General features: G+C 40.8%; 1 protein-coding gene across 3 annotated transcripts in view; it reads left to right on the plus strand.

Moving 5' to 3' along the window:
* Nucleotides 1–27703, plus strand: part of PEPD (peptidase D) — a 209693-nt gene that overhangs the window by 165325 nt on the left and 16665 nt on the right. For all 3 annotated transcript variants that reach the window (XM_071440236.1, XM_071440233.1, XM_071440234.1), the window contains 2 exons: nt 3790–3938; nt 22264–22448. In XM_071440236.1, coding sequence (XP_071296337.1) covers nt 3790–3938; nt 22264–22448 — 334 coding nt within the window. The remainder of the gene's footprint in view (nt 1–3789; nt 3939–22263; nt 22449–27703) is intronic.

Below are 27703 nucleotides of genomic sequence, written 5' to 3' on the forward strand. Positions count from 1 at the left end.
GGCATGTTATCTGATTTTTCTTATATTCTGCACTGTTCAGTTTTAGTTAGTAATGTTTACAGTATTTTGCAATATGTTTTGTAGGAAAGATTGTGTGTGCACACAGAACTGAAGCCTCCACTGGGAGAGCTGTGTCCATAATTCCAAGAAGTTTAGACTATTTTTGCTATGCATCTTTTACTTATGGTATGGCTTCCTGGTCATTCTAGAAAATCAATTGAAACAGTAGCATGGAGTTTTCATGGGGTGCTCAGGTCTGCTGGCTGTTAAATCTGCTTTATACATCATGCATTTTCACCATGAAATGAAGGTGTTTGTTGCTTTTGCTCACAACAAAAGGACACAAAGCAAGATCAGTTTTCTCTCAGAAGGCTTTGAAAGAGATTGAGCTGGCCTCCTCAGCTCTAAGCTAAATCAATGAACAGTTTGACATAAAACCTAATGTCTGTCTTTGGTCAGCAACACTCCTCTGTTCAGCATCCCTTTCAAATGCCTCAGAAACCTGACAGCCTCAGCCTTATCATCTCACTGAAATCAGCAATTCACAATTGATTTCTTGCTGCAAAAGGAGTGGTGAAAGGGTATTTTTAGAATGAAGTTTTTCATCATTCAGCAGAAAACTGAACTCACAGTTTTGTCATACGAAATGTAAAGTATATGTAATGTATATGTAATGATGACATACACAGTCTGCTACATGTGCAGCACTTAATTCATCTAAAAGGGAAATGTGATAGGGTTTGGTGAATGTTTATGATATTATTGGATATGTTGTTCTGTTTTTAAACAGCTCTTAAGAGGTAAGCGATAGATCAAGATGCCTGTAGGCCTGTTTTCATTTCTGCATTTAATTTGTTTATATTGCTGCTGCATTTGATAACAGTCCAAATAACATTAAGTAGTTGTTTCTGTATGTGACCCTTTTAAGACTACACTATCAGACAGGTAATTTTGTACATGCAGTTGAGAACAAACTAGAATGCACTTGTAGTATCTTTTTCAATTTACCATCTAATTTCAGTGTAAAATAAATGTGCTTTTCATAAGGAACCTCCTTTTACAAATTTTTTTTCTGGTTAGTCAACAGGAAAAGATAGTAGCTGTCAAACATTTTATTTGATTTGATATAAATGTGCTTCACCATTTATTTTGCCTGGCAAGCAAATATATGAAACTGGGCTCTTCTCAAGCTCCCATTATTTTCTCAGTATAACTACAATATTTTGGCTATTTCCATGTCTTGGGCAACATTTTAGCTAATGGATATGTTCCCAACTGAAGTTAAATGGAAGAGAATTCCTGATAAGAGCCAACATATCTCCCAGATGTCCCATTTGGTTTGGATGCTTTCTCACTGAAGCATACAGGCTGGATGGTCTGTGGTGGAATTTGAAAGATCATCTTCCCTCATGTCTCCTCTTGTCTGGAAGCCAAGAAACCTGAACAAATGGTGCTTCCTAGCTTGTGAGCCTTGTTTTGGTGTACCATCAGCTTTGGGATTTTTTTTTCCATTGCTCAGTTCTCCTGTAACTCAAAAATTATTCAACAGCCACTGAGTGATGAATGGCTTTGAGAAAATGCTGATAATTGTAATGTTAAAGACATAGGTAAAATTCTGCCTCTGGTAAGTTCAGAATAACTACTTTGCAGGGCAAAATATATAATAAAATATACAAATCATAACAACTTCCAGCAGGCATGTTCAGGGAGTTCTCAAGTTGGAAGTCACAGCTTTCCTGTCACCATGCTGAACTGGCATTCACCCTTGGAAGTGGAACAGTTGGGCCACAGCACTGCTGCACAGCCCACTGAGCATCTTGGGACTTGATTTGGGACTTTGAAAGGCTCAGCCTGGGATGGCTTCAAAGGTTTACAACTGATCTGTTTCTTCTTGGTACATTAGAGCATGTAGCAGCTTCTTCCATGATTCCCAGTTGCTGCAACTACTTTTCTGTGTTTGTAGATTTTATGTACATCTTTAGTAATTTTAAGAAATGAGTCTAACCATAAAATCAAAACTTAGGCAGTGCTGATGGGGTTTCTGATTCTGAGGTTTGGCCAGGCTGGTTTACAGTTCCTATTCTGGTGTCCAATCATGGTTTTTTCACCCTGACATTTGCTGCCTGTTTTGTATCTCTTTTCAACTAGCAAATTTCTGATTTAACTTTCCATATTCCATATTGAGGTGAATGACTGTGGTGTGTGCATTAGCCTGGTAACACAGATAACTTTGCTCTCTCTCTCTGCAGCTTGAAGCCTCGTGCAGCTCTGCAGGCACTGGGGCAGTTCCTGATGTTCCAGTCCTGCAAGTCCCTGCAGCTGAGCCTTGCCCAGTCTGGGGAGGCTGGCAAAGACTCCAGGCAGGGCAGAGATTTGTTCATGGAGGAAATTGTAGAGTGGATTTGAAAAGTTCTTGGAGTAAATCTTCATGTGGCTGTGTGTGCAATGCAGCAAGAAGAGCCCTAGCCCTGCTGAAATATTCTTCAGTTTTATCATGGTTGCCTTTGTTTACTCACTGTCCTTTGCTTTCAGTGCAGTTGTGCTGGAAATGCTGATCAGCTACAGCAGAGTGTGATAGCAATTTCTGTGGTAGTTTATATTTATCCATACCTAGTCACACATGCTGCTTGGGGACAGAGCCACACTGCAGAGTTTTCCTAATTGCTGCTGTAATTAGCACTCAGTGGCAGGGAGGGTGCCCCACTGGAGTTCCCTGCCTTCTGCTTGTGCTGTCTGACTGACCCTGCTGTGAAAAAGCAGCAAGAGCAGGAAAACTCCAAGGTTTTCAAACACACTGAAGGAAAATCATATTTCTTATGGTGATTAGCTTCTCATAGTTGTTTGGGGTAGTTGGAAGACGACTTAAATTCACAGATTTCAACTCTGACTCATTACCACAGAAATCAGGAGGTCACACAAATACTGTATCAAGATGAAAATCCTGTGTGTAAAATGTGCCTTCCTGCAGTCAATACATGATGAACCAAGGGGGTTATTTGCTCAAGTGTTGTCTGGTCCAGATGGTTATTTGGTTATTTACTGCTTTCTGGTCCTGCTGAAGGCACTGCAATGCCTTCTCAAGCAGGCTTGAGAAGCATGGTACTGCACATGTCTAACGTGGTCCTCACAAGGGTGTAGAGTCCCATTGCTGTTCTTGTAGCTGATTTCTGGCAGCTGAGCAATCAGTGGTGACTCATTCAGTCATGTATAGAATAAATACACTTCTCAAGGGGTAAACCAGGTTTTTTGTCCCCATAAAAGAAAGCACTTCATAATTTCTTTATTCTGCCTCTGATGCAGAGAGCTGTACTGTGTGTACTTTTATGGTTGGCTCTTGCCATAATCCTTATTCCATTAACATTTCTCTGTTAAGTGGGATTCTGTTTTGGATGTTGGATGCTGTATGTGGTGCTAGCATTTTTCAGGAAAGAAAAAAAGAACATATTTTTTCTTCTGAGAAGAATTCCTAAAAACTGGAACTGAGGAGCTTAAAGTGTATTCTTCATGTACTTTTTCTCTTCCTTTCTGTGTTCTCTGAGCATTCCCATCCTGACCAGCACAGCCCATAAGGGTGTCCATTGAAGCCATGTGGATTCAGATACCCTTCTGCCAGGAGATTCCAAGGCACTGTCATCCTGTTTTACTGAGAACAGTGTTCAAGCAGTGATTATACTGGTGATCTACCAAAATGTAGATTTTATTGACTGCAGAGCAAGACAAAGATCTACTATGTTCAACTATTTCTTTGGAACTAAATTTTCATTTCTTTCCCCTGTGTTTCCTTTTCAGCCTGTTTGATATGGGAGGAGAATATTACTGCTACAGCTCTGACATCACCTGCACCTTCCCTGCCAATGGCAAGTTCACAGCTGACCAGAGGGCTGTCTATGAGGCAGTGCTGAAGGCCTCAAGGGCTGTCATGGCAGCAATCAAGCCAGGTAAAAGATGTGCCAGCAGGAGTTCTGAGCTTTGGTAGCAGCATTCAGGCTGTCAAATCAATTATGTTTGCATTTTAGAAAGTGTTGGAAGGGAACAAGATGATACAATTAATTTCCATGGTTAAGCAGCTTCTAATATATAGAGGTAGGATACACAACATTTTCCATAGACTTTTAAAGACATAACATAGAAACAATTATTAACACAATTAGTAAGATATTTTAATATCTATTTATTTTTAATTCCCTTCATCTACTTTCTGTTCTTATTGTTGTCTTGCCTGTTTGGAAGAATGGTGCAAATGCATTTACACTCTTCATGAGACCAGTAATGATGACAGTGGTTGCTCAGATGTGTCTTGACACACACAGCCATCTTTTCAGGAAGCTTCTGCCAAATGCTGAAGTCAGAGTTCGTGTGAGCACATGTTGTGCTTCAGTTTGTTTCAAGTATCTTCTGTATTTTATGTGTAGGCACAATAGAAATCTTCTGTTGAAAAAGGGATGGAGTGTGCATCTTTGGGAAGGATAATGAGCCTTAAAAAGCTTTCAAAAGCACTGGCTATTGGGTACTTCACTGTATGCCTTTAAATTGCAGGCAAACTGATCCAACAAATAGACATTTTCATTTGAAACAACTGTCTGGCTTAATGAAAACCTTATTTTTCTCCCATTCTGCTTTCAGGCCAGCAAATAAATGTTTTAGAGGTAGCTGCTGCTGTGATTTTGTCACTGGTGAAGGTACTTGAGCATTTTTCAGTATTACTAATGGAACATCTTCAAGAAGAATGTACTCAATGCACAAAGCACACTTATCCTTTAAATGTGCTGTATTAGTCTTCAGTCATCAGGCCTTGAGTGCCTGAGCTTTCTGGATTGCCTGTTGGAACAGAAGCAATTTTCCTGTTACACAGGCTGGCAGCAGCTCTGTTGATTTGAGCAATTTGCAAGGGAGTGATGCTTTCAGTTTTAGCTCTCATATTTTCCAGATTCTGCATTAGTATATAACTGTGAGCTTCATATGGAGTGTTAGCAGGTTCTCCTCACAGTTCAGTCAGACAAAACAATCCTTTTGCAGCCTGAGAACTGAGGACACCATTGCAGCTTCAGGCCTAAAATTGTAAACAACAGTGAATTGAGGGCAACCTGGGAGGATGGGACTGCATCACCTGGAGCTGTAATTGGACAATTAACCCCAATATGGAAATGGACCAAAACTTATAAAAGTGTGAAAATGTGGGATCCGTTGTCCATCTTGGGTGTAGCCTTGGCCAGGCTCTTGTTCTGCCCAAGGTGTATCCTTTGAAAGCCTTTTGAATAAATCCCTATTTATTCCTTTAACTCTGTCTAGCCTCTGTTCTAGGTAGCCTCTCAAGGCATCAGGAGAAATAACACTTGATGTTTATCTGCAAAATGAGACCAGATATTTTGCTATTTTAATAACAAAATGCATTCTTCATCATCTGCTGTTCCTCCCCTCAAGACTTGTCCCTGTTCCTCTTCACAGTTCGTGTTGCATTTCGGTGTCACCTTTAATTCTATGTAACATTTTTTGCAGTATTTTATGCTAATAAGTTGCAGACTGTCTTCAGAATTTGAGAGCTAATATGATGTTGTGCTCAGGGTGGTGTAGAGAATTTTTCAGTTTGCTGAACACTTTATTTACAGTGTCAGAAAATAAGGAGATACTAAATTGAGTATTTCTGAGAAGTACTTGCAGGGGTCTTTTACTAGCTTTGGGAGCTTGAGATCCACAGACAAATCATTCTTAATCTCTGGCAGAAAAAGGGACTGAACTTTCTGTTCTTATTGTGTTCTTGCCTGTTTGGAAGAACAGTGCAAATGCATTTACACTCTTCAGGAGACTAGTAATGGTGAATTTTGTATCTACAGAAAATGGGCTGTGGGCTGGTTCATTGGTTTCATTCCTTTTCTACTTCAGAGTGCAATGAAATGCAACCTGGACTCTTGAATTATAGATCCAGTTAAGAGTCTGGTAACAATGCAAAAAGTTTCACCAACTGCTCTTTAGGTCCTTTTTAAGATCTCCTGGAGGACCAGGATTCTGAAAAAGGAGAAATGGAAATGCTGACCTTTCCAGCATGGTTAGTGCCACAGGCTTGTCAGGCTGCAGAGAGAGCCCAGAGCCCCTCAGGGGCCTGATGCCATTGTCACTGCTGTCCAGAGGGACACTCAGGGAGAGAGGCTGCAGCTCCTTCAACAAACCTCATCTGGGAGCTCCTGGACTAAATAAAGCACTGGGATCTGCCACAGAGGAGCAAGAAATGATGCTGTGAATTCACAAGAGTCTCTTCTCCCTGTAATACACTGTGTCTCCAAAAGAAGAGCTTGCAGGGTTGGAGGCACTAAATTTAAAATCCAGAGCCATCATGTTTCAGTGAGATTTTTTGGATTATGGAGCCTTTGTTGGTTTTGCTGTTATTTTTGCTCGTCTTCATTTCCCAGGTTCCCAAGGGCAGAGGCAGCCATGGTCAGGTGGCAGGAGCCATTCCTGGGTGAGAGTGGGCACAGCACAGTGCAGGAAATGCTGTTTATCTCCTTGATTGTGCCTTGTGGCAGGGGTCACAGGGCACATCTAGTAGTTGTCATCAGGATGTTAATGATTCCTGGGGTCTTTCTGACTGCAAGATAGGGATGAGTACTTTAGGGAGAGTTACTGACCAAATACTGGGTTACATAACTGTGTTTATGGAAGGACACAGCTTGCTAGCAACCTTAAACATTCTGTATGGATGTGTTTAATTCAGAGGTTTGCATTTCTTTTTACAGTTTGGCTCTCATGTGAACCTAATTACCTTTTGAGTGCAGGTATTTTCTGAGAGATAACAGACCTTCTAATAAATTCTGTGTATATTTCTATATACAGACAGTTGTTATAATTTTAAAAATACTCCAAAACATTGTATTTCATTATAGAAAGGCATTCATCTGCTACATGCTGTGCATGGTCCCAATGTACAAACAGCTCTAATCATATATATGGGTCTCCTTTCCTTACAACTCCAAGAACAGAATTCCTTCTGCAAGGCAAATAATATATTCTGAAAGTTAAGAATCTGTAGGATTACAGCCCAAGTTCAGTGCAGTTGTCACAACTTCTGCAGCAAACAAAATCTGTTTAAAATAAATGAAGAGGAAGACTCAGTCTTGCATAATCAGCAGTTTTGAAACCACTGAACATGGAGCACTGATGCAGACAGTGATGCTTGTCACTGAAGAGAAAGTCAAAAAAAAGTGTGTGTGTGTGGCAGTGGGCTAATTGTCTTTCCTACAAAGTCAGGCCTGTGATCCAAGATGTTAGAGAGGGATGTTGCATTTCTGCTTAGGGGATATTCTTAATTGTGTCAAGTCCATCTGCATTAAATTTCCTCTTCCACAGAACTAAAATACAGGGGCAGATGTGCAGAAAATTGACACTTTCATTTCCTTCAGTGGCTGAGGCAGCATCTGTTTCTTTCTCAGAACAGTGATTTGAGAAACAATTTATATATATATATACATATATATATATATGTATCTGCTTTACAGATATATGCTACATAGAAAGATTAGTTAAAAAAGAGTGAAATTGTAAAGCCATGTGTCTCAGAGTATTCCAGAAGTTTAGTGTCCTGATTTGTCTCACTTCTGCTTTCTTTTTTAATCTCATTGGATTTGCCAAAGGTTGAGGCACATTAAATGCAGTCCTGGAGCACATCTCCCAGTTTACTTTCATCTGAAATGAATTCAATTCATGCACCTCAACATTCCACTGTGTACACAAAAACAGAGTAAGTGGGGACAACCAAGAGATTTCACCTCCAAGGATGATTGGAATTAAATGTTCCTGTAGATACATTCATTGTTTCTCACTCTGCTGTCTTCACACAATGCATATAACAGTAAGAGCTGAGCTAATGAGCAGCTATTCAGTAATTTAGTTTAACCTTTTGTTCTATGCATGGCCTGGAGCTGTTTATTGTCTACTGTTCAAAACCTGCTCTGAATCCAAAATGATCAATGTGTCCTCACCAGTTTTCTCTCAGAGTGCTCATCATAATGTACACAGGTGCTGGGCAGGCAAGGAAGTTTGCTTGCACTGCATCTTAATGATGTGAAATTGTGCAGCAGTTCCCCTTCTGCAGGCAGGGGCCAGCAGGCTAGAGAAGTTAGTGTAGAAGCTATTGACTCATTTGGGATTCCAAGATGGAAATTCTTCAGACTCGAGATCTTTTTTAAGAGAGTTGATCATTGCTCTTGCTCAAACCACAGCTGTTTTGACCTCTGTTACAGCTGCTGAGAGCCCAGCCTTTCTGCAAATTACACTCCAGATTGTCAAGCCAAACTCTGGTAAAATGAAAGAAAATGATTAATTAAAAAAATGTAAAATAAATTTTAAAAACCCCCTGCGTTTGAAGCAAGTTGCTTAGCATCCTGCTGGGAACCTGAGTCTGGTGCAAGAAAGGTTGCTGATTACCAGAGGCAACTTTTAGGTGCATTTGCCATGCTTGCCTTCTTGTGAAGTCTCTTGGGTTTTTTCTTGCTTGTTTTCAGCTTTTGTAACAGATGGAAGAGGACTTAGATAATGAAGAGAAATCTTCAGTGGTTTATCAGGAGCTGTGCTTGCCTTGGTGGTTGGAGTCTTCTGGAAACTGGGTAGCCCTAGAAGTAAATTAACCTGGAGCTCCTGTGGGTTTGCATCTTGTGCTTGGTGGGAAGCTCTGCTTGGTCGGGTGGAAGTTTTTCCACTGCTGAGGCTCTCCTCCATGGCTGTAGTAACAGTAGCCATCAATGGATGTTGCACTTTGGCTTGCATGAGGTCTTCTGTCCTTTAGCCAGCTGCCTTCATTGCAAAACATAGCCCTGGGTCTCTTCCTTTGGCAAGTGTCACTGAAATTTTTTTTTAGAACTAGAAAATTTTTAAAGATTTTACTACAGGGCTGGAATAGGCAGCATCATCAGAAAGGTAATTTGAAATCCTGTGTAAAGGAGTAGATGTTCATGTAAGTGAAGGACTGAACCATAACAGGTCAGCACCAAGGGGCCAAGCAAAGCTCACACAGACACTGCCAGTGGATATTGCTCAACTCTGCAGTCCTTGATGCTATAACCATAAAATTACTGCTTTTAGTGTAGCTCTCCCCCACCCCCATAATTGCCCAGGCTTAAAAAAGCAAACTCTGGTGGAAAAATAGCATTGTGCAGCACAGCCTCAGTAGGCATGAGGCTGCTGAGGGCAGTGGGAAAGGGCAGGGGGCGAGGGCTGGTGTGAGGTGTCAGCTCTGATGTCTGGAGCACCTCCAGTGGGCACCTCTGATGGCAGCAGCTGAAAGCCTGAGCTGCAGGGGTAGATTAGACTCTTTGGGGAGCAAGGTGGGCATGTTGTTAATAGTGGAGAGATCTGAAGGGTTGGAGGGCACACGTGCATGGCTCCCAAATCTGTCTCACTCCATCCTTTACCCCAGTTGCATAAGTTAGATCCAATGTCTGTGTGTTAGCTTTGTTATCCATCATTAGTCACTGGTTTCACCTGGGAGACCACTATTGTTTGCTCTTTGGAATTAGTATCAATCTGTTGGGAAAAAAAGTGTGAAATAATTTGTTTTGCTGTAAGTCCCTCTCTGAAACTCAAGAAAACACTTTGTTGAAGAAACCCAATCTAACCCTTTCAAGTTAACCCTACCCTGAGCCAGGGCTTTGAACCCTCCTGGTATCCCTCCTGCCCTGGATCACTCCATGCTGTGCTGAACACATGAAACATGCCCATGGGAATGCCAGTGGTGGAGGCCAGGGAGATGCAGCTGGGGAGCAGTGCCCCTGTCCTCAGCTGTGGCTGTGCCCAGGGCAGGGGTGCTGCATGTCCCTGTGAGCTGTGGCCATTCCAGCCCTGGGCACCACCCTGTTACTGTCACTGGCACACAGGGTCCAGTGGTCTTGGGGAGGTCTCTGTGGAGTGGATTCTCTTTTATTCTTCAGCAAATGACTGTGTATTTATATCATGGGCAGCCTCTCAAGTGATTTCTGCTGTTTGTTGGTCAGGTTATTATCTTAACCATTTAAAGAATATTCATAATATTAATAATATTAATACAATGTTTATATTATTATCAATTCAATTCTTTGTTGATGAGGACATATAGTTGCTACATATAGAAAGTTTCTCTGTACAGTTTCTGTTCATAGGAACACTGCAGCTTCTGAAATAGAATAACTTGCTACTGTGTTGAGAAGAGCTAAAAAGGAAGTATGTCTATCTCAGCTTTGCAATTAGAACTATTTTGCATTAATGCACTAGAGCATAAACAGAGTCTTTAAGATTAATGAGCTAAATATTGGAGCAATCACATACTTTCCATCTTCATCCTTTTGCAATTGCATCCTGGGACCTCCAAGCATTACTCTCTGTCTTTTCTGTAGGCTAATGGAAAATCACAGGAGAAGGGGAAGGAAGGCAGCTGGTTGTGCTTAGCATGCCTGGTACTACTGCAAAATCTATGTTGAAAAACATCTTTTTTTTAAACTTTAAAGTTATATACATTAATATTTGGGGTGCAAGAAAGAAGGAATTAAAATACCTCGCTCTGTAAGGTCCATTGTCCTAAATTCCAGTTTCAAAAAAGATCTCCTTGTCTAGCAAACTGCTCCCAAGGAACAGTTGAGTAAGGCCAGGTTGGCAGCCACTCAAGTCCCTATCTCTACATTTTTATGATTTGAAAAGCTTGTGTATACAGAGTCCCCATTGAATCAAAATTGCATTCAGACATTAGCTATGCAGCTGGGAATATTTGCTGATTGATGTTTGTTTGTTTCAATAAAACGAAAAATAAAAATTAGTTCCAAATATGCACAGAAGTTGTTGTTCATCACATCAGTTTATGTGCAGTGTGAATTCCTCCTTGGGATACTGACATTACCACAGGGTTTCCCTATAGGATTTCTATCTCTGCATTTTTCAAGTTGGAGCTCATCTTATATGCATATCCCCAAGTTCTGCATTTTACTATCCAAGACAGGGAGTATTGCCTTGCCTCTGGCTTTCAGGCTTTGCTTTTCCAATAAATGCATTTGAGGAAGGTCTTGAAGAAAATCTCTGCCCCAGGACTAACATCTCTGATAACACAAAATGGAGGTTTCTCCATGTTAGGGCTGGAAGGTTCCTTGGGTATGGCTCTCCCAGAAATCCAGTTTCACTTAAAGACATGGGTTCTTGAAGCTCTTAAATCCTGTCTTCCAGGGTCAAAGATCAGACTTTGCAGATTTCATTGATGCCAGGATTGCCTCTTTGACCAAGAAAGTGCAGTCAAATACACTTCAAGTACAGTCAAAAACATTTCAAAGAAGTAGACCTACATACCAAGCACATAAAAGATCCTTTTATTAATCATGTAGATACCAGCTGATCCTCAGAGCCTACAAGAAATGGGTACCCTTTTGCTGGAGATGCTAAATAAATGCAAAGAGATAAGTAGTTCCCAAAAGGCTCAGGTGTTTTGAGATGGAGAGGCCAAGGGGAGCAGGCTGGAGCAGCCAGTGAGCACAGGCCAGCAGTGTCTGGCTCAGAGAACTTCAGAAAGTTCTCTCTGGCTGCTGGTCCCTCCTCTGCCTTTGCTCCAGGTGCCTCACTGGGTCCAGTCTTGCATTTTGCAGTTGAGAATGGTGTTTGAAGGTGTTTCTCTAATGTTAGGAGCTACCCTTCCACTCTGTCATTCCCAAATGAATGATTTGAGGAACAGAATGATTCAGGGGGGCCCTTCTGTAGGTCTGGGACTGAGGACTCCCTTTGAAGAGCAGGAGGAGCAGTCCTTGGCAGTTGTCTAGGATGGAATATCACAGGTCACCATGAGGCACCTGCAGAGGCAGCCTGGAAGGCAGGCAGGGTGTTCCTGTGGGTGTTTGTGGGTGTCCCTTTGTGTGTCTGTAGGTGCAGGATGCAGAGCCAAGTCAATCCTAGCTGGTCTTTGTCCTGTGGGCAGCTGTAACTGCATCAGTTGAGCTGCTCTGTGAAACTCTGACCACTTTTTGTGCATTTCTTCTGATTTCTTCAGGGTTTTTTTAATTGTTGTAACTTCCTAACTGCTTTGCAATGAAAACTTAGCTAGTTTTCCCATGTACAGCCTTCCAAGGAATGTTGTGAATTAGAAGGACAAAACAAAGAGGCTCCTTTATTTTGCAGTGTTTTGCCTCCTCCCTGTTTGTCTGATGCTAAAGGATTGAAGTAGTAAAGCTGATGGGGGTAGAGGGGCAAGCCCAGGGACTGCCCAAGGTGAGTGGTTTGTATTTCAGTACAGCAGGTGCAGATTTTGGATGGTGTGTCCTCCTTTGGTACCCAAATACTGAGGCACAGTTCTTTCAGTCAGACTGTCAAGAATTAAGTTTAGTGAACCACTACCAGTTTAAATAACCTACTTAAACAACAAAAAATGCTGTGATTTGAATTCAAAGCAGCAGTATGAGTCCCTGTTCTATTTTCTAGTAAAATGCCTCTAACAAAGAAAGAAGAGTGGAGAATCCAGCTCAGGTAGAATAGTACCAAGAGCAAAGATTAAAATGACTCAATTAAAGAACTGTTTAATAAAAACAATTTAATGAAAACTAATAGCTAGGGTATATATTTGGCATAGCAGATCATATTACCAGCAGGTGTTTCTGTTATTAAGTTGAGCAGAGTTGTACTTGGCAACATATGCAAATTCAGAATTTGCAGCTTCACAGATTACTGCTTCTTTTTGTCCACAAGAGTTCTATAACTTCTTCACAATTCAGATTGATTTTTGGTTTCTAATACTGCTTTAGAGTAAGTGTCACTGTATCCAACTAGGATTGAAATCTATTATACCTAAAGAAAATAACTGTAACTGTTACTAATATTCATCCTCCCAGGTAGAAGGTTCTTATTCACATGCAATGGGAGGTTTTTGCGTGGAAGTGTTTTTTATTATGTGTAGTCCAGAGTTGTGCTTAGTGGAACACCATGTGGTGATGCTTCTCTGTTGTGCTGTATAAAAACAGTAGCTGATTTTGGTGAATTTTGAAAAAGAAACTGGACTGTAAACTGGAATTTTTGACAATAGCAGAACAGGGAAGGGTATGAGAGCACAATCTGTTTTACAGTTTGTATAATTTCAAGATGCCCTTATGAATTATTCCCATTCAGATTGTCATATTTTAGTCAAAGCACTGCTGATCATTATTAATCTGCTGCAATATCTGCAGCAAAACAATTCTTCTCAGGAATAAAAAATTAATGACAGAAGTTGAAGATTTTATTGCAGTTCCTCTGAAGAGCAAATGCTTTTAGGGCATGTTGTAACCAATATTTGATATTCACAAATCTTGCTGAAAGACACCACAGTATTATTTTTCCTTCCTTGCAGTTCAGAATGTGTTACTGTGTTGAAAGACAGATTGGGAAGTAAATCTTGTCAATATATGATTTTAAAAGCTATTTGTAATCTGCTCTCTCTCTTCTCTATTGAATGGAGTGGACTGTACTTTTTTTGCTGGCATTAATGTTCATCAATTGATAAACAAACAAACAATTCAATAGAAGTTGAGTCCTGCCTCTCTGGGATGGCCCCAGCAAAGGTAGAACAGCTTTCTGTGGTGTGTTAATTCTGGTTTTCTCAGTGTAAATTGTTGAGGCATTGCTGCTACTTAGGAAATAAAAGCAGAAGGCACTTAAGGATGCATAGACAATACTGTCAGTCAAATTGAAATTCTTTATTCTTTCATGATATGAATTAAAAATGGTATGATTGGTTACAGGAGCTCTCATTGTTGGTCACCTGCTCAGCACAGCAGTAACCTGTGGCAAGAGGTGAAAGAAAAGGGAGTTTGCTGCTTTTCTGCCAGCCTCAGCAGACCCTCAGGGAAAGCAGCAATCCATTGAAATGTGCAGGCCCTGACTGCAGACCTGGCAGCTGCTGCTCCTGCTGGGATGGGCACTGACCACTGCAGCATTCAGGGGCTGCAGTGATGCTGAGTTACCCCCAGGGTACAAAAGCAGGCACTTGAAACTGTTTCTGCCTTGAAACCCCTCTCATCTCCAGGTCCCTGAGCAGAGCCTGCAGGAGCTGCCGTGGTTCAGGGGCAAACCTGAAGCTTTCCAGCTCAGCAAATACATTTAGATATCTTTACAGACTCAGCCTAAATTGGCTGCAGGTTTTTTGCTTTTCTATACTAAATGGGGTTTGGTTTAAGACCTTTTTTTTATAAAATCCTTTTTTCCTAATTGTAACATGCTGTATATTGTAACACTGTGCAATTCTGGTTTTAATAGTGATATTGTGCAATGAGCTGCCTGTACCTTGTCTGATTTTTAGTACCTGCACTGATTTTCTCACAGGAATTGTGCTTGATATTTGCTGTAATTTGAGTTGAAGTGCAAAGTTCACAAGTCCTTCAATCTTGACACTGCATCAGCTGTAGCTGTCAGAGTGCAAACCTGCCAGACATAAATTGTGCTGTTTGCCCTGAGTCTTATCTGAACAGGGTCTTTTCTGAGCTCCAAAGATTGATGAGTTTCCACACTGCAATCACTCCCTCCAACACTTCCTTCATTCTGTCAATCCTTTTCCTTTTTCCCTCTTCAACATACACCTCTTTTAGAAGGAACTTGCTGTAAAATAGTGTCTGGCAAAACTCAATCCCAGTGCTGCATCCAGACATGGAAAAAATCCCTCCTCTTGCTCCACACCTGCATCTATTCATATTGCTTTTCCTGATGTTTCTGCATGGCAGAATGTTATCCTCATGCTGCTTCTGATGCCTGACAGCTCACCTTGTGCAGGGTTTGTAACTGGGAGGATGGAATTACTGCTGGAAACCTCCATCATCCATGCCAAGGATGGACTTACTGCTGGAAACCTCCATCATACTGATGCAAAAGGAATGTCACAGTACAGCTGAATAGCACAGTGTGTGTGAATTGTTCAGCCTTTTGAAGAAGTCCAAATTTCAGAGGTGACGAGGATCAATCTCTGTTTCCCTCCAGTAACTCCCATCCCTGTAAGGCAGGTGAATCTTTCTGGGGAATAAAGGGGTGCCTTTATTGCCCAGAAATACCATCCTGGTGTGGAGCTGTGGCACTGGGGCTCCAGGCCCAGGGCAGGGGCAGGTCTGGCAATCCCTGCAGTCAGAACTGAGGGTATTTGAGGTGTGACACGGCAGCAAATTCTGTTTAGTTCCATTTTGTGCTTCTCCTCCTCACATGGCAGCCAGATGCAGCCATGCCACAGCTGGAAAGTACAGTCAGAAATGGCATCCCTGAATTTGGCACCCATCAGCCAAACAATGCTCACCCCATGAGCCATGGGATCATCCACACAGCTCTGAGCAGCTTCACTGCTGCCCAAACCCTGCCAGGGTCAGAGTGCAGCTTTTGGGGCTTTCCCCATGGCAAAGCTGCCTTACCTGGTGCTGCAAGACACCAAGCTCCAAACCAGAGCAAACACTGAGTGTTTCGTGTAGTGGGCCAAAAAGAAAGCATGGAAATCACAAACATGACAATTGTTTCTCTAGCACCCAAGTGAAGAGGGAGAAGATAATTGGTTTTTAGTGTTTAAATTATGTTTTGGTTTGGTTTTTAAACTGGGTCTGATTGAGTTCTAAAGTCCTATTGTTTTATGTCTGATATGGTCTCTGCCAGTTGGCAGATTTTAATCTGTTCCAATGGGTTGCTGGCTGGACTGGGATTGTGTGTTCTGTCTGCATTTCAGTGGCACTGCCAGGGGACATTGGGCCTTTTGCCCTTGTCTGTGGACACTTGGAAATTAAATGTAACTTAACCTTAGCACAATTTGGGGAGAAGTTGCTAGAACCTTGCCATACTCGTTTTTTTTAGTAAGATTGTGACATCTGTGTTGGCAAAAAACTCCCACCCAACAACAACAACAAAAAAAAAACCTGTTAAATCATTTGTGGTTTAATCATTGTCACATTACAACCACAAAGTACCCTAAGTAGTGGCCAAAAAAATCCTGTTAGGCCTTTTCAGAGTACTTTCTGACCAAAGTGGCTAAATACCACACAGTAATTCTAAATTATTTTTGTATGCTGTTTCTACTTTATGTTCTCAAATGGCTTCTAATAAAACTTCAGATAATAATCACTGGGATAAAAATACCAGTGAGTTAACAGCAGCTGAGGAACAGTTTATAGTGTGATGTGTTATAGCAACTCATCTTTTTAATTCTACTGTTTAAAAATTTATGGTATATTCATCAAAAGATAGGAATGCTTTTGATTTCTGGTTTCACTAGAAGCTTTTCTTTCTTTATGGGGGGCTGGCAAGGAGGGCACAAAAATCCCCTCCCTTGGTGTGATCAAAGAGGTCACACATTATTGCAGAGATCTTTATATGATGTTCCAGAGTCCTTGAACCTGGTGTTTTATCTGAAATTTTGTGTGGTTTGGCAAATAGCTATCAAAGAGGAAATATTTTTAAGAAAGTAAAAGAATATTAATTTTATTTTTTTCCTTTCTTTCACAGTAATATCTAAGAGTATCACATAACATTTAGCTTTATGGGGATGCCTTTAAAAAAAAGACTTTAGGCCAACTTAATGCACAAAGTTTGCCATTTTTAAGTGGTACCTCACACATCTGCAAACCTCCACTGTTCTGTTTGCATTGTGTCTGAAAACTAATAACCTCCTTAGATTTTTGTTAATTAATGCATAGCGTGGTTTATTTCATTACTGGACATCTCCAGTGTCTGGTTGCTGCTGTGTTGGTGTTTTATCTGAAATTTTGTGTGGTTTGGCCAACAGATATCAGAGAGGAAATATTTTCAAGCAAGTAAAATAATATTAATTTTATCTTTTTCCTTTCTTTCACAGTAATACCTAATAGTATTACCTAGTAATACCTAATAGTAATACCTAATAGTATCAGATAACATTTAGCTTTATGGGGATGCCTTTAAAAAAAGACTTTAGGCAAACTTAATGCACAAAGTTTGCCATTTTAAGTGGTACCTCACACATCTGCAAACCTCCACTGTACTGTTTGCATTGTGTCTGAAAACTGATAACCTCCCTAGATCTTTGTTAATTAATGCATAGTGTGGTTTGTTTCATTACTGGACATCTCCAGTGTCTGGTTGCTGCTGTGTTGGTGTTTTATCTGAAATTTTGTGTGGTTTGGCCAACAGATATCAGAGAGGAAATATTTTCAAGCAAGTAAAATAATATTAATTTTATCTTTTTCCTTTCTTTCACAGTAATACCTAATAGTATTACCTAGTAATACCTAATAGTAATACCTAATAGTATCAGATAACATTTAGCTTTATGGGGATGCCTTTAAAAAAAGACTTTAGGCAAACTTAATGCACAAAGTTTGCCATTTTAAGTGGTACCTCACACATCTGCAAACCTCCACTGTACTGTTTGCATTGTGTCTGAAAACTGATAACCTCCCTAGATCTTTGTTAATTAATGCATAGTGTGGTTTGTTTCATTACTGGACATCTCCAGTGTCTGGTTGCTGCTGTGTTGGTGTTTTATCTGAAATTTTGTGTGGTTTGGCCAACAGATATTAGAGAGGAAATATTTTCAAGAAAGTAAAATAATATTAATTTTATCTTTTTCCTTTCTTTCACAGTAATACCTGATAGTATCAGATAACATTTAGCTTTATGGGGATACCTTTAAAAAAAGACTTTAGGCAAACTTAATGCACAAAGTTTGCCGTTTTAAGTGGTACCTCACACATCTGCAAACCTCCACTGTACTGTTTGCATTGTGTCTGAAAACTAATAACCTCCCTAGATCTTTGTTAATTAATGCATAGCGTGGTTTATTTCATTACTGGACATCTCCAGTGCCTGGTTGCTGCTGTGCACTTGGTTCACTCTGTATCTCCAGGAGTCTCTGGTTGCTGTAAGGGGTGGGTTTGAGCTGACCTCTCTGCTGAGCACATGATGCATGCAGGTACAAACCCCAGCCTAATGAGCCTGGGCACTGAGCTTCCCTGGGGAGCCAGGCCCTGCCTCAGTGACCTCTATCACCCAGAGTCTCATTTGGCAGAGAATTAGGAAGGGAGCAGACACCTCATCAGCAGATTTTCCTGAGTACAGACTCATTTTGGTACAAGCTGTCAAAGTCCAAGGATCCTCCAATCTGACTTTTTAAACCTCCTCTGTCACTGGACTATAATTGGTTTATAAATTGGCTTAAAGATAATAACAGAACTAACCTTTCTACACAAAAAGCACGTCTGCAACTATCATAAAAGTTCTTACACAAAAAGCATGTCTGCAAATATGATAAACTTCACCAAGGCTTAAAAATAATACTCCTGAATAATACAAGAGTCAAACGTGCTGGTGAGTGATTGGTGGTGGGAGCCAGTGCTGGCCCCCGTGCCAGAGCACTCAGCCACTGAGTAACTCACACACCCAGTGGCAGAGGCATTTGCAAGTTGTTGTTGTGGGGTTTGGTTGGTTTTTAGCTGCTTTTTCTCCCTACAAGAATGCTAATATGGTGTTTGACTTCTCCTGCTTGCAGTCGGCACAGAGGTCTCTGCTGGACCCCCAATAATCCAAAAGTTGAGGAGCCTCCACAAACTGAGGATTCTTGGTACAAAATGTTCACTCAGCACTGTTCAGCCAGTGTTCTTCACACCTGCAGGTGTGCAATCTGTAGGGCAGGTTGTTCCCTGGCTGCCTGCAGACTCTTCCCTGTTATTGTTTTCTGTAACAAGCTAAAGCTATCCACACAGATGTGTGCCCAGAGTGGGCTTTCAGCATCCTGCATCTGAGCACAGTGAGACACAGGGACTCACATACTCTCCCTGCAGTCCTTGGGGCATTTCCAGGTTGTTGAGCTGCACATCATATGAGAATACCAAAAAGTTCTGCTCATGGCTTCTTATCAAGTTGTCAGGTTGATGAAGCTATCAACTCTGATATTCAATTTTTCCTCCTTTCTCTGCTTTTTGCAATTCTTGAAGTTCAGTATCTACAAAGGAAAATTAGATTAGCAGAATTTAAGGACTTCTACTCTTTGAGTATATTTACTAGGTATCTGAATGACACCTGAGTGCAGGGATGTCAGTCAGCCCCACAGACAGCTGGGCTTGCACAGGCCATTGTATTATGAAGATTTCAATTGCCAGATAAAGCTAATGCAATTTTAGTTTTAAAATTGCTTTAAAGCATATATTTCTGTTTTACAATTTTAGTTTTAAAATAACTTTAAAGCATATATTTCTGTTTACTCTATAATAAATACATGTGAATATACTTTTGTATAAAATGGACAAAGACATCTTCCTTGAATTATGGTTGTTACTATTTTTCAGTGGATTTTTTTCTATACTTTTAAGTGGTTGCCTTAGTACTGTAAAATAGTTCTTTCTCTTCACATAATTAATGGTTTTAATATTACAAAGGCAGTAGGAAATGTTTGAAGATTTGCATTTCGATCCTTTTTCTTTGTCAAATTACCTGTTTAAGAAATGGGTAGAAATCTGTTTGAACCTTATTATTAAAGTTTATTCCTATCATGATGTGAATCCTCTCATATCAAACAAGACAAGGATATCACCATTTTTTAAATGAAGACCAAAAAATCACTCCACTTATTTCACTGTCTCTAGTCAGCTCAGAATATCTTCCTGTTTTGTCTTAGCACTCAAGTAATAGTCTGTATATGAGATTTTTATCCAGGGCTTGTAGGTTAAGTGTCTTGGAGGGGGTGGCCACCTCCCCACAGTCATAATAGAATAAAGCATGAAGCCAGACAATAGAATAGAAAGTGCAATCTATCTATAAACACTTTCTTTTTAATTAAAACTATTCGAATACCTATTTATTTGTATTATTTAGCAGGGTGCCTCCAGCAGAAGTTTAATTTCCCTGTGCCCAGAGCTGCCCCAGTGCTGTCTGCAGCTCCAGCAGCATGGGGGACACAACTGGAGCTGACATATTTCATATCTCTAGCAAAGCTCGTGGCACTGGCTGCATGATCAAACAGTGCTCCAGAGTCATTTTGCTGGGCTCTGTCTGAAGCACCACCCTGGCTCCAAGAGAGAGCTCAGAGCTGCAGATTTTCCATCCAGCCTAATTTTTTATTTCACAGTAGAGCTTTTTGTTATCCTCGGTCTCTAATGGAGCAGATAAGATGAATAAAAACCAAAACAGATGGGGAATTAAGAAGGAAGGAGAGAAGTATTTGCACTTTCAGACAATGAGAGAAAAAGGAAAAGGTAGGGATGAGGGAAGAAGAAGGAGTTCTAATGGATTTGCTCAGTGCCTGGAAATACTCAGGATTTACAACCATGGCAGTCTTTAGAGTTAGGGCAATAGTGCCAATAATTTACTCTGTTCAACTTCTGCAGGCAAATGGAACTGTGGTGTTGGTGGTTTTATTTCTGATCACTTTGATATTTGTATCTCCTTTTGTATCTCTTCCTCAGTTTGATAAAGGCGACTGGGTCACTTTGAGTGGAGTCTGTGGGTTTGGATTGAGACCAGCAGAGCTGCAGAGGGAAGCTGAGCTGCAGACAGCAGATAGCTCAGCTCCACTCCTCTCAGACAGCTCAGCTTGATCCAGAGCATCCAGGGAATGGCTGTGTTTTGTCTTCCAGCCATGGAGTTCTGACCTTCATTCTTAACAAGAGAGGGTGAGGCTTCAAACAGTTGACCAGGGTCAGATGTTGTTACATGTGGCTGTGCAGTTATGGTGGTGAAAATAGGTGACTTGTGGTAATACTCAACTAAGAAATCATGGGAGAGACCTTGAGAGAACATCTAGTGTCCTCAGAAAGAAGATTGAAGGCTTTAGAGCAGTTGGAGTTAGCTGCAAAAGCTGAACCTCGACTTCAACATAGAAATTCTGTATTTCCTCAGCTATAAAATAAACAGGAAAACAACTGGGGTTCAGTAATACTTTTAGTGTGATATGTGTAATATTTATGTGAGGGATTGTAGTGATTTCAATTTATCATTCAATAGAGTGGAGCCTAATGTGAGAACTGTGAAACACAGGTGAATCTAGAGAAGTGAAAATTGCAATACAATCAATATTCAGAAAGATAAATAATTATAGAATATGTTGAACAGTTGTGAAAGAACAGCTGGTTCATAGAATAAAAAATCTAAATTCCTTTCTAAAGTAGGGAAACCGTAAAAATATCACATTTTGAGCAGGAAGACTGCACACACTTTGTGGGTGAGCATCACACACTTGGGCACTGCTGGTTTTTGTGAGGAAGTAGCAACCAAGGGTTTGTCTGTTTGTCTGCCACTTGCTGCTCAGTTTGATTCTGATCTTTATATCAGAGCCACAAAGACAGCTGAGTGCTTTCTCCAAGCACTCCCATAGGATGATTTTATTTCTGACTTTGAAGCCTCAGTACTTTCAGCAAAAAGTGATAATGTAATTAAGGGATGACATTTATCTTCACAGGACCCTAGAGCTGCATGTTTAACTGGATTAAAGCAAACGGAACTTGGTGGGAGTTTGGCCTTAAAATTTGCTCAGTTCTTATTTGTTTAATCATGCCAAAATTGAACAAGGAAAATATTCTTCAACTGTACCTTAGCCCTAGTTGTTTTGACTCTGCAACTGCTGCTCTGTTGATGATGACTCAATGCCATGGTGAACTAATTAGGACAGTACTTTGTTACTAACAAAAGAGCTGCTTTCTTCCTCCCTCCTCTCCCCAGCAGTTTGTCAAACAAAATTGTATCCTATACCAAAATAATAGCAACCTAATGTATCCTGGCACTCTGTCTCTAGTCAAACAACAGTATTTTGTAATGCTGTTTCAGTACATGTATTAGAGGAGTTGTGTTTTACACAGCCCATTAACACAAGGGAATCATTAATTTCTGGAGAGTGTGTTTGCCAGAAAGATGTGGGCTTTAAATCTTCAATGTACGTAGAAAAGTAGTGTCCATGTCAGATGTTCTAAATGAGGATGATCATTCTTGAAAATAAAAGGATGGTAATGGTAAAAAAACTGGTAAAATGCTCAGCATTTTAAAAAACTATAATCTACAGTTGACATTCTTATAGGAGACTCAGGGATGCATTTCCATCTCTGTGGACATGCTTAGATCCATTGTACTGACATCTTTTCATGTGGCTCTGGATTACAAGGTGCTGCTGTTTCTCTTGGTTGTATTTTTCTGTACTTCACAGACATCTTAAAATAGTTTTGTCTTGTTTAAAGTGTTTTTGTGAAAATGCAGTTGCTCTTTCCACCTTTGTTTTTTGCATTAACAAAGGGCACATGTGTTCCATCTGTTTTTTGAAAGCTGCTGTTAAAATCTTGTAGCAATAGTTAACTGAGCTGCCTGTTTGTGCTCTCCAAGGGGTGGCCTGGCCTGATATGCACCGTCTGGCTGACAGAGTCCATCTGGAGGAGCTGACCAGAATTGGCATTCTGAAAGGCAATGTGGATGACATGGTGAAGGTTCATCTGGGTGCAGTATTTATGCCACACGGACTTGGACATCTCCTTGGAATCGACGTGCATGATGTTGGAGGCTACCCAGAGGTTAGTGTTAGTCCATGCTCAATCCCCTGCAGATTAACCCCCTCAGTTCCACCAGCTCTGCTCATGCTCTCTGGGTGCTTACCCAACTGCATCTTCTCAGGGGTACAGCAGTTTTGCATTTAAGTGGCTCCTTTTCTTTAGATGTGGTATTTTATGCAGTTTACTTTAAGGAACTCTATTAGTTCATTGAAAAATAAATTGTTTATGGGAAGAAGTTAACTGATGGTGCTCTTTGGACATTCTTAACCTGTTCAATTTCTACATACACTGTGTTGTTCCTCATGAGTCACTGCTCTGACAAGCACCACCCAAGTACCCTGTGCTGTGGCAGAGCATCTCAGTCTGCCTGAGTCCTGTATTGGCAAGATTCACCTGCTCCATTGCAGATGTGAGGCAGCTGCAGGAGCCCCTGCTGTACCTGGGCAGTAAATCCCAGTGGCTGTGTCATATTGAAACAATCTCATCAAAGCTCATAGCCCTGTCATGAGCTTTTCTGTCCAGCGTCAGCATGGGCACCAAGGAGGATGTAGCAAGAAAAAAGTCCATCAAAGTCTTCCAGTCTTTGCAAATGTGAAAGCACAACCTCTTGTATTCTGAGTTGCTGCAGAAATCACAGAAAGATTGTCTTTTTCCTTGAATTAATTTGGTGATTCATGACTATGATCTGAAAGCAGAATAGGTAAAATTCTGTAACCAGTTAATGGCAGTAGGTCTGCAGTGATAACTAAAAAGAATAAAATCTCTAAGGCAAATTGTACTTAACGTTTGAAGAGAGGAAGTTTGCAGCAGCTTTGGAATGATTTCAGAAGGATTGTGTTTGTGTTAGGTTGTGGTTATTTGAGGCTATTTAAGGATTTTCAGTGATACAGTACAAAAATGGATCATTTTTCTCCTCTCATATGTAAGCTGTTCTTTTGCAAGAATCTGCAAAAGAAACAAGGAACTCCATAGGTAAAATTGAAGCATATTTTGGTGTTTGTTCATGTTGGGTGACCAGGCTACAGCTGCTATTGCTGGTTCAGTTTTGCAGGCAGGGGAGAAACAGTATCTAATATTTGAGGATACTTATTACATTCACAATGTAATTATAGTTGAGATACAATATTGGGATAATGCTGTATTAGCATCAGCTAATAAACTTACATGTAATAAAAATGAAACAACAATCAAAAGCAGTGCTATTGTGATTTTAAGGTTTCTGCACCAGCTGATACAGGGAGGATGGATGCTTGTCCCTTTGTTCCCCCAAGTGCATTCTCTGTGCACAAACTGAGACATCCAGCAAAGCACAGGGACTGGGGTTATTTGGAGAGTTCATAAACTTCAAAATCCAGGACCCTGCTGTTGCATGCCTTTGCTTAGATTGTTTTCACTTGTGTTGTGAATAACCTCTCTGAATTTAATGGACTTAAAAAACAGGAGCATGTGTTCAACACTTAGTAGGGTGAAGAGATAACTAAATTTTAGGAACAAGTGAGTAGAATTCTGAGAGTGCAAAGTGCCCTTCTTGGTTTTGCCTAAAAACTGTATAATTTGAGATTAGAATGAGTACCTTAGTGTCAAGGGAGATTTCTAGAACTGGTTTTGTGTGAGTCTGAAGCAATGGACCCTGTACACCTTCCATCTCTCAGGAGATTTCAGTAGTGTGGCATACAATATGGAATCATTTTTGACAATAGTTTTTGTTTTCATATGAATGAATTTATAATTGTTATTGCATGGTATTTTATATAATTTAAGGATCATTTTTTGAAAGCAAACTGATCTCTCCACAATTTTGAAAGAGCAGCCTGTCACAGATAAAAATGGTTATAGGGACTGTATTGTCAAATGAGTTAGGCCCTCCAGTTTTGTATTTACTGTGTGTAAAAATGCCAGAGCTCTGCATAGAATTTTATATCTGCAAATACTGAAATTGTTTGTTTGTGTTGGCATGCAACTGCATTCTTACATGAAGAATGCTTGCATGGCTAATTTACTTTCAAAATCTAATCCTAAATAGCAAATGTCTTGAATATGAAACATGTATGAAAGCTTACTAACAAATAGCTAACGTTCTGTATTTGCATATAAAAGTGCACATAGATGAGTGTATGGCATCGCTTTGTTTGAAAAATTAGGAGTTCTGGGTTCTGCAGGGGATGTGGTTCTGCCCAAGTTCATCTCAACACGAGCAACTGAGCACCTTTCCTGCAAGTGTGGGACGTGTCTGTATTAAATGGGAGAAGGCTTATTATCCATGCCTCATTGTTTCATGAAAAAACACATTTTGAAGACATCTAGTACACTCTGGAGTGATTTGTGGTGCATTTTAAATGTTTACCAGCTAGCGAGATCTTCACAAGGGTTTTTATAAAGCCATTTTGGTGTTCATTGTACACTGAGCCCATGCCTGTAGTATCATGTCCTTTTTTCTAGCTGGTTAAAAAGCAACTTCTTTGCTTTTGGCCAAGGGAATTTCTGGGAGTATTACAAACGATTTTTTAAAAATAAAAACTTTCCAAGTGGATATTATTCCATTATTTTCCTCAAGTGTAAACAGTTACATTTGAAATAATACAATAAACGTTAATTTCCTAATTTTTATCCGTCAGAAAGTTTTGTGTGTTCCAAAAAAACTATTTCCAGACATTGTTAGCTTAGATTAGTTATTCATTGGTAGCCAAAGATTTCTTTTTTCAAAATTGGCAATAATAAGTTTTCATCTTTTCCAGTAAGCTGCTTTCGCATGCAGCATTGAACAAGCACTTTCTTCTTCTTTGACAAAAGTTGTAAATACTTGCAGATTTTCTGCAAAGTATGCTCTGGGATATTAGAAAATATAACATTTCCCCTTCCTGTTTTTTTGCTGTGATAAAGAACAACAGGTTTTGGCCAGCAATGAACGTGTCTTGGCAACCTTATTTTAGGACAGCACGTTCACAGGAGTGTGAGCAGAGTGTTTCCCAGTGAAGGATGCAATAAATGTGCTGGTTTTCAGGAGGGCTGAGCACCAGGAGCTCCCTGGGCACCACGGCTTTCCTTGGGGAAACTGAGAACTGTGCGTTTTGCCAGCCATGAACGTGTTTTGGCAATTTTATTTTAGAACAGCACGTTCACAATAGTGTGAGCACCAGTGTTTCCCACTAAAGGATGCAAGTGAAGGTGCTGGTTTTCAGGAGGGCTGAGCACCAGGAGCTCCCTGGGCACCACGGCTTTCCTCGAGGCAACTGAGCACCGCGCGTTTTGCCAGCCATGAACGTGTCTTGGCAATTTTATTTTAGACAGTGCATTCACAGGAGTGTGAGCAGAGTGTTTCCCACTAAAGGATGCAAGTGAAGGTGCTGGTTTTTAGGAGGGCTGAGCACCAGGAGCTCCCTGGGCACCATGTCTCCTGCTGGGCATCACAGTGTTCCTCGAGGAAACCAAGCACCATGCATTTTGCCACCCATGAATGAGTCATGGCAACCTTATTTTAGGACAACACTTTCACAGTAGTGTGAGCACAGTGTTTCCCAGTGCAGCACACAAGTAAAGGTGCTGGTTTTCAGGAGGGCTGCGCAGCAGGAGCTCCCTGGGAACCGCGGCGTTCCTTGGGGAAACCGAGCACTGTGTGTTTTGCCAGCCATGAACGTGTTTTGGCAACTTTATTTTAGGACAGCACTTTCACAGTAGTGTGAGCACCAGTGTTTCCCACTAAAGGATGCAACTAAAGGTGCTGGTTTTCAGGAGGGCTGAGCACCAGGAGCTCCCTGGGAACTGCATCTCCTGCCGGGCACCACGGCTTTCCTCAGGGAAACCGAGCACTGCGCGTTTTGCCAGCCATGAACGTGTTTTGGCAACCTCATTTAGGACAACACGTTCACAATAGTGTGAGCACCAGTGTTTCCCACTAAAGGATGCAAGTGAAGATGCTGGTTTTTAGGAGGGCTGAGCACTAGGAGCTCCCTAGGCACCACCTGTCCTGCCGGGCATCACAGCGTTCCTCGAGGAAACCGAGCACCATGCATTTTGCCAGCCATGAACGTGTCTTGGCAACTTTATTTTAGACAGCATGTTCACAGGAGTGTGAGCACAGTGTTTCCAAGTGCAGCACACAAGAGAAGGCGCTGGTTTTCAGGAGGGCTGAGCAGCAGGAGCTCCCTGGGAACCACGGCGTTCCTTGGGGAAACTGAGCACCGCGCGTTTTGCCAGCCATGAACGTGTCTTGGCAATTTTATTTTAGAACAGCACGTTCACAATAGTGTGAGCACCAGTGTTTCCCACTAAAGGATGCAAGTACAGGTGCTGGTTTTCAGGAGGGCTGAGCAGCAGGAGCTCCCTGGGGACCGTGGTGTTCCTCGTGGGAAGCCGAGTGCCGCTTTGAAAATCCGCCCGTTCCTTCTGAGGGTCTGAGTGCAGCTCAAGCACTGCTGCAAATTCAGCCCCAGTGGTACCAATCACTTCAGAAAATCTGGCCCTCAGTCACACTGAGCTTGCTTCAAAGGGTGAAAACCCCACTGGGCCTAGCTTCTGCTGTAAAATTTAATCATGGAGATGGTTTTCTCACATTCTTTCAGTTGTTTCTGGGTAAATTCGATATGGGATATAAATGAGGGTTTCTGCCTTTTGCAATGAAGAAAATGTGGTAGGTGGCCCCAAATTTTCAGGCCCTGAGGTAGATGAGGCTGAAGTTTTCATTTAAATCTAGGTTCTGTGTCTCTAGATGCCTGAGTTGATTCAATTTCGTGCTATATTAATTGACTATAAGGCTCTAAAGAACACTAAGTACATTTGATGACTTTCTATAATAATAAGCCAGTTAATTTAAGTTAGGTTAATGACTACTGTGATTTTCACATCTTATGAATTAAGAGTTTAATTTCATTATGTTTTTTAAAATTATAAGATTTACCTTAGTTTTAATTTTTAATTCAATTATCTTGAAAAGCTGATCCTTTTGTTGCTATTCTGCATCACAAATTAAGTTTGGAGGTCTGTTTTGGAGTTACCCACATCCTTCCATCACTGTGCATGCTTGGGGAACATCTCTGCTGTGCACAAGCTGTGTCTGGCTTTAACAGAAAGCTTGCTCCCAGATCCCAGATGACTGACTGGGAATTTAAGTACTGGAGAATACAGGAATAATCTTGTTCTGGCAAAAATTATTTTCCTTATGTATCCGACTTTATGTTGAAGCAGAAGATTTCATTTTTTTGTGGTTAGCATTGCAAATGATGCATTAATGTTTTTTCCTTTAAGAATCAGAGGATGAAGTGAATTTACCAAGAAGCCTA

This window comes from Agelaius tricolor, unplaced genomic scaffold (genome assembly GCF_023055355.1).
Source record: "Agelaius tricolor isolate 1412-34295 unplaced genomic scaffold, bAgeTri1.0.p SCAF_15, whole genome shotgun sequence".
NCBI lineage: Eukaryota > Metazoa > Chordata > Aves > Passeriformes > Icteridae > Agelaius > Agelaius tricolor.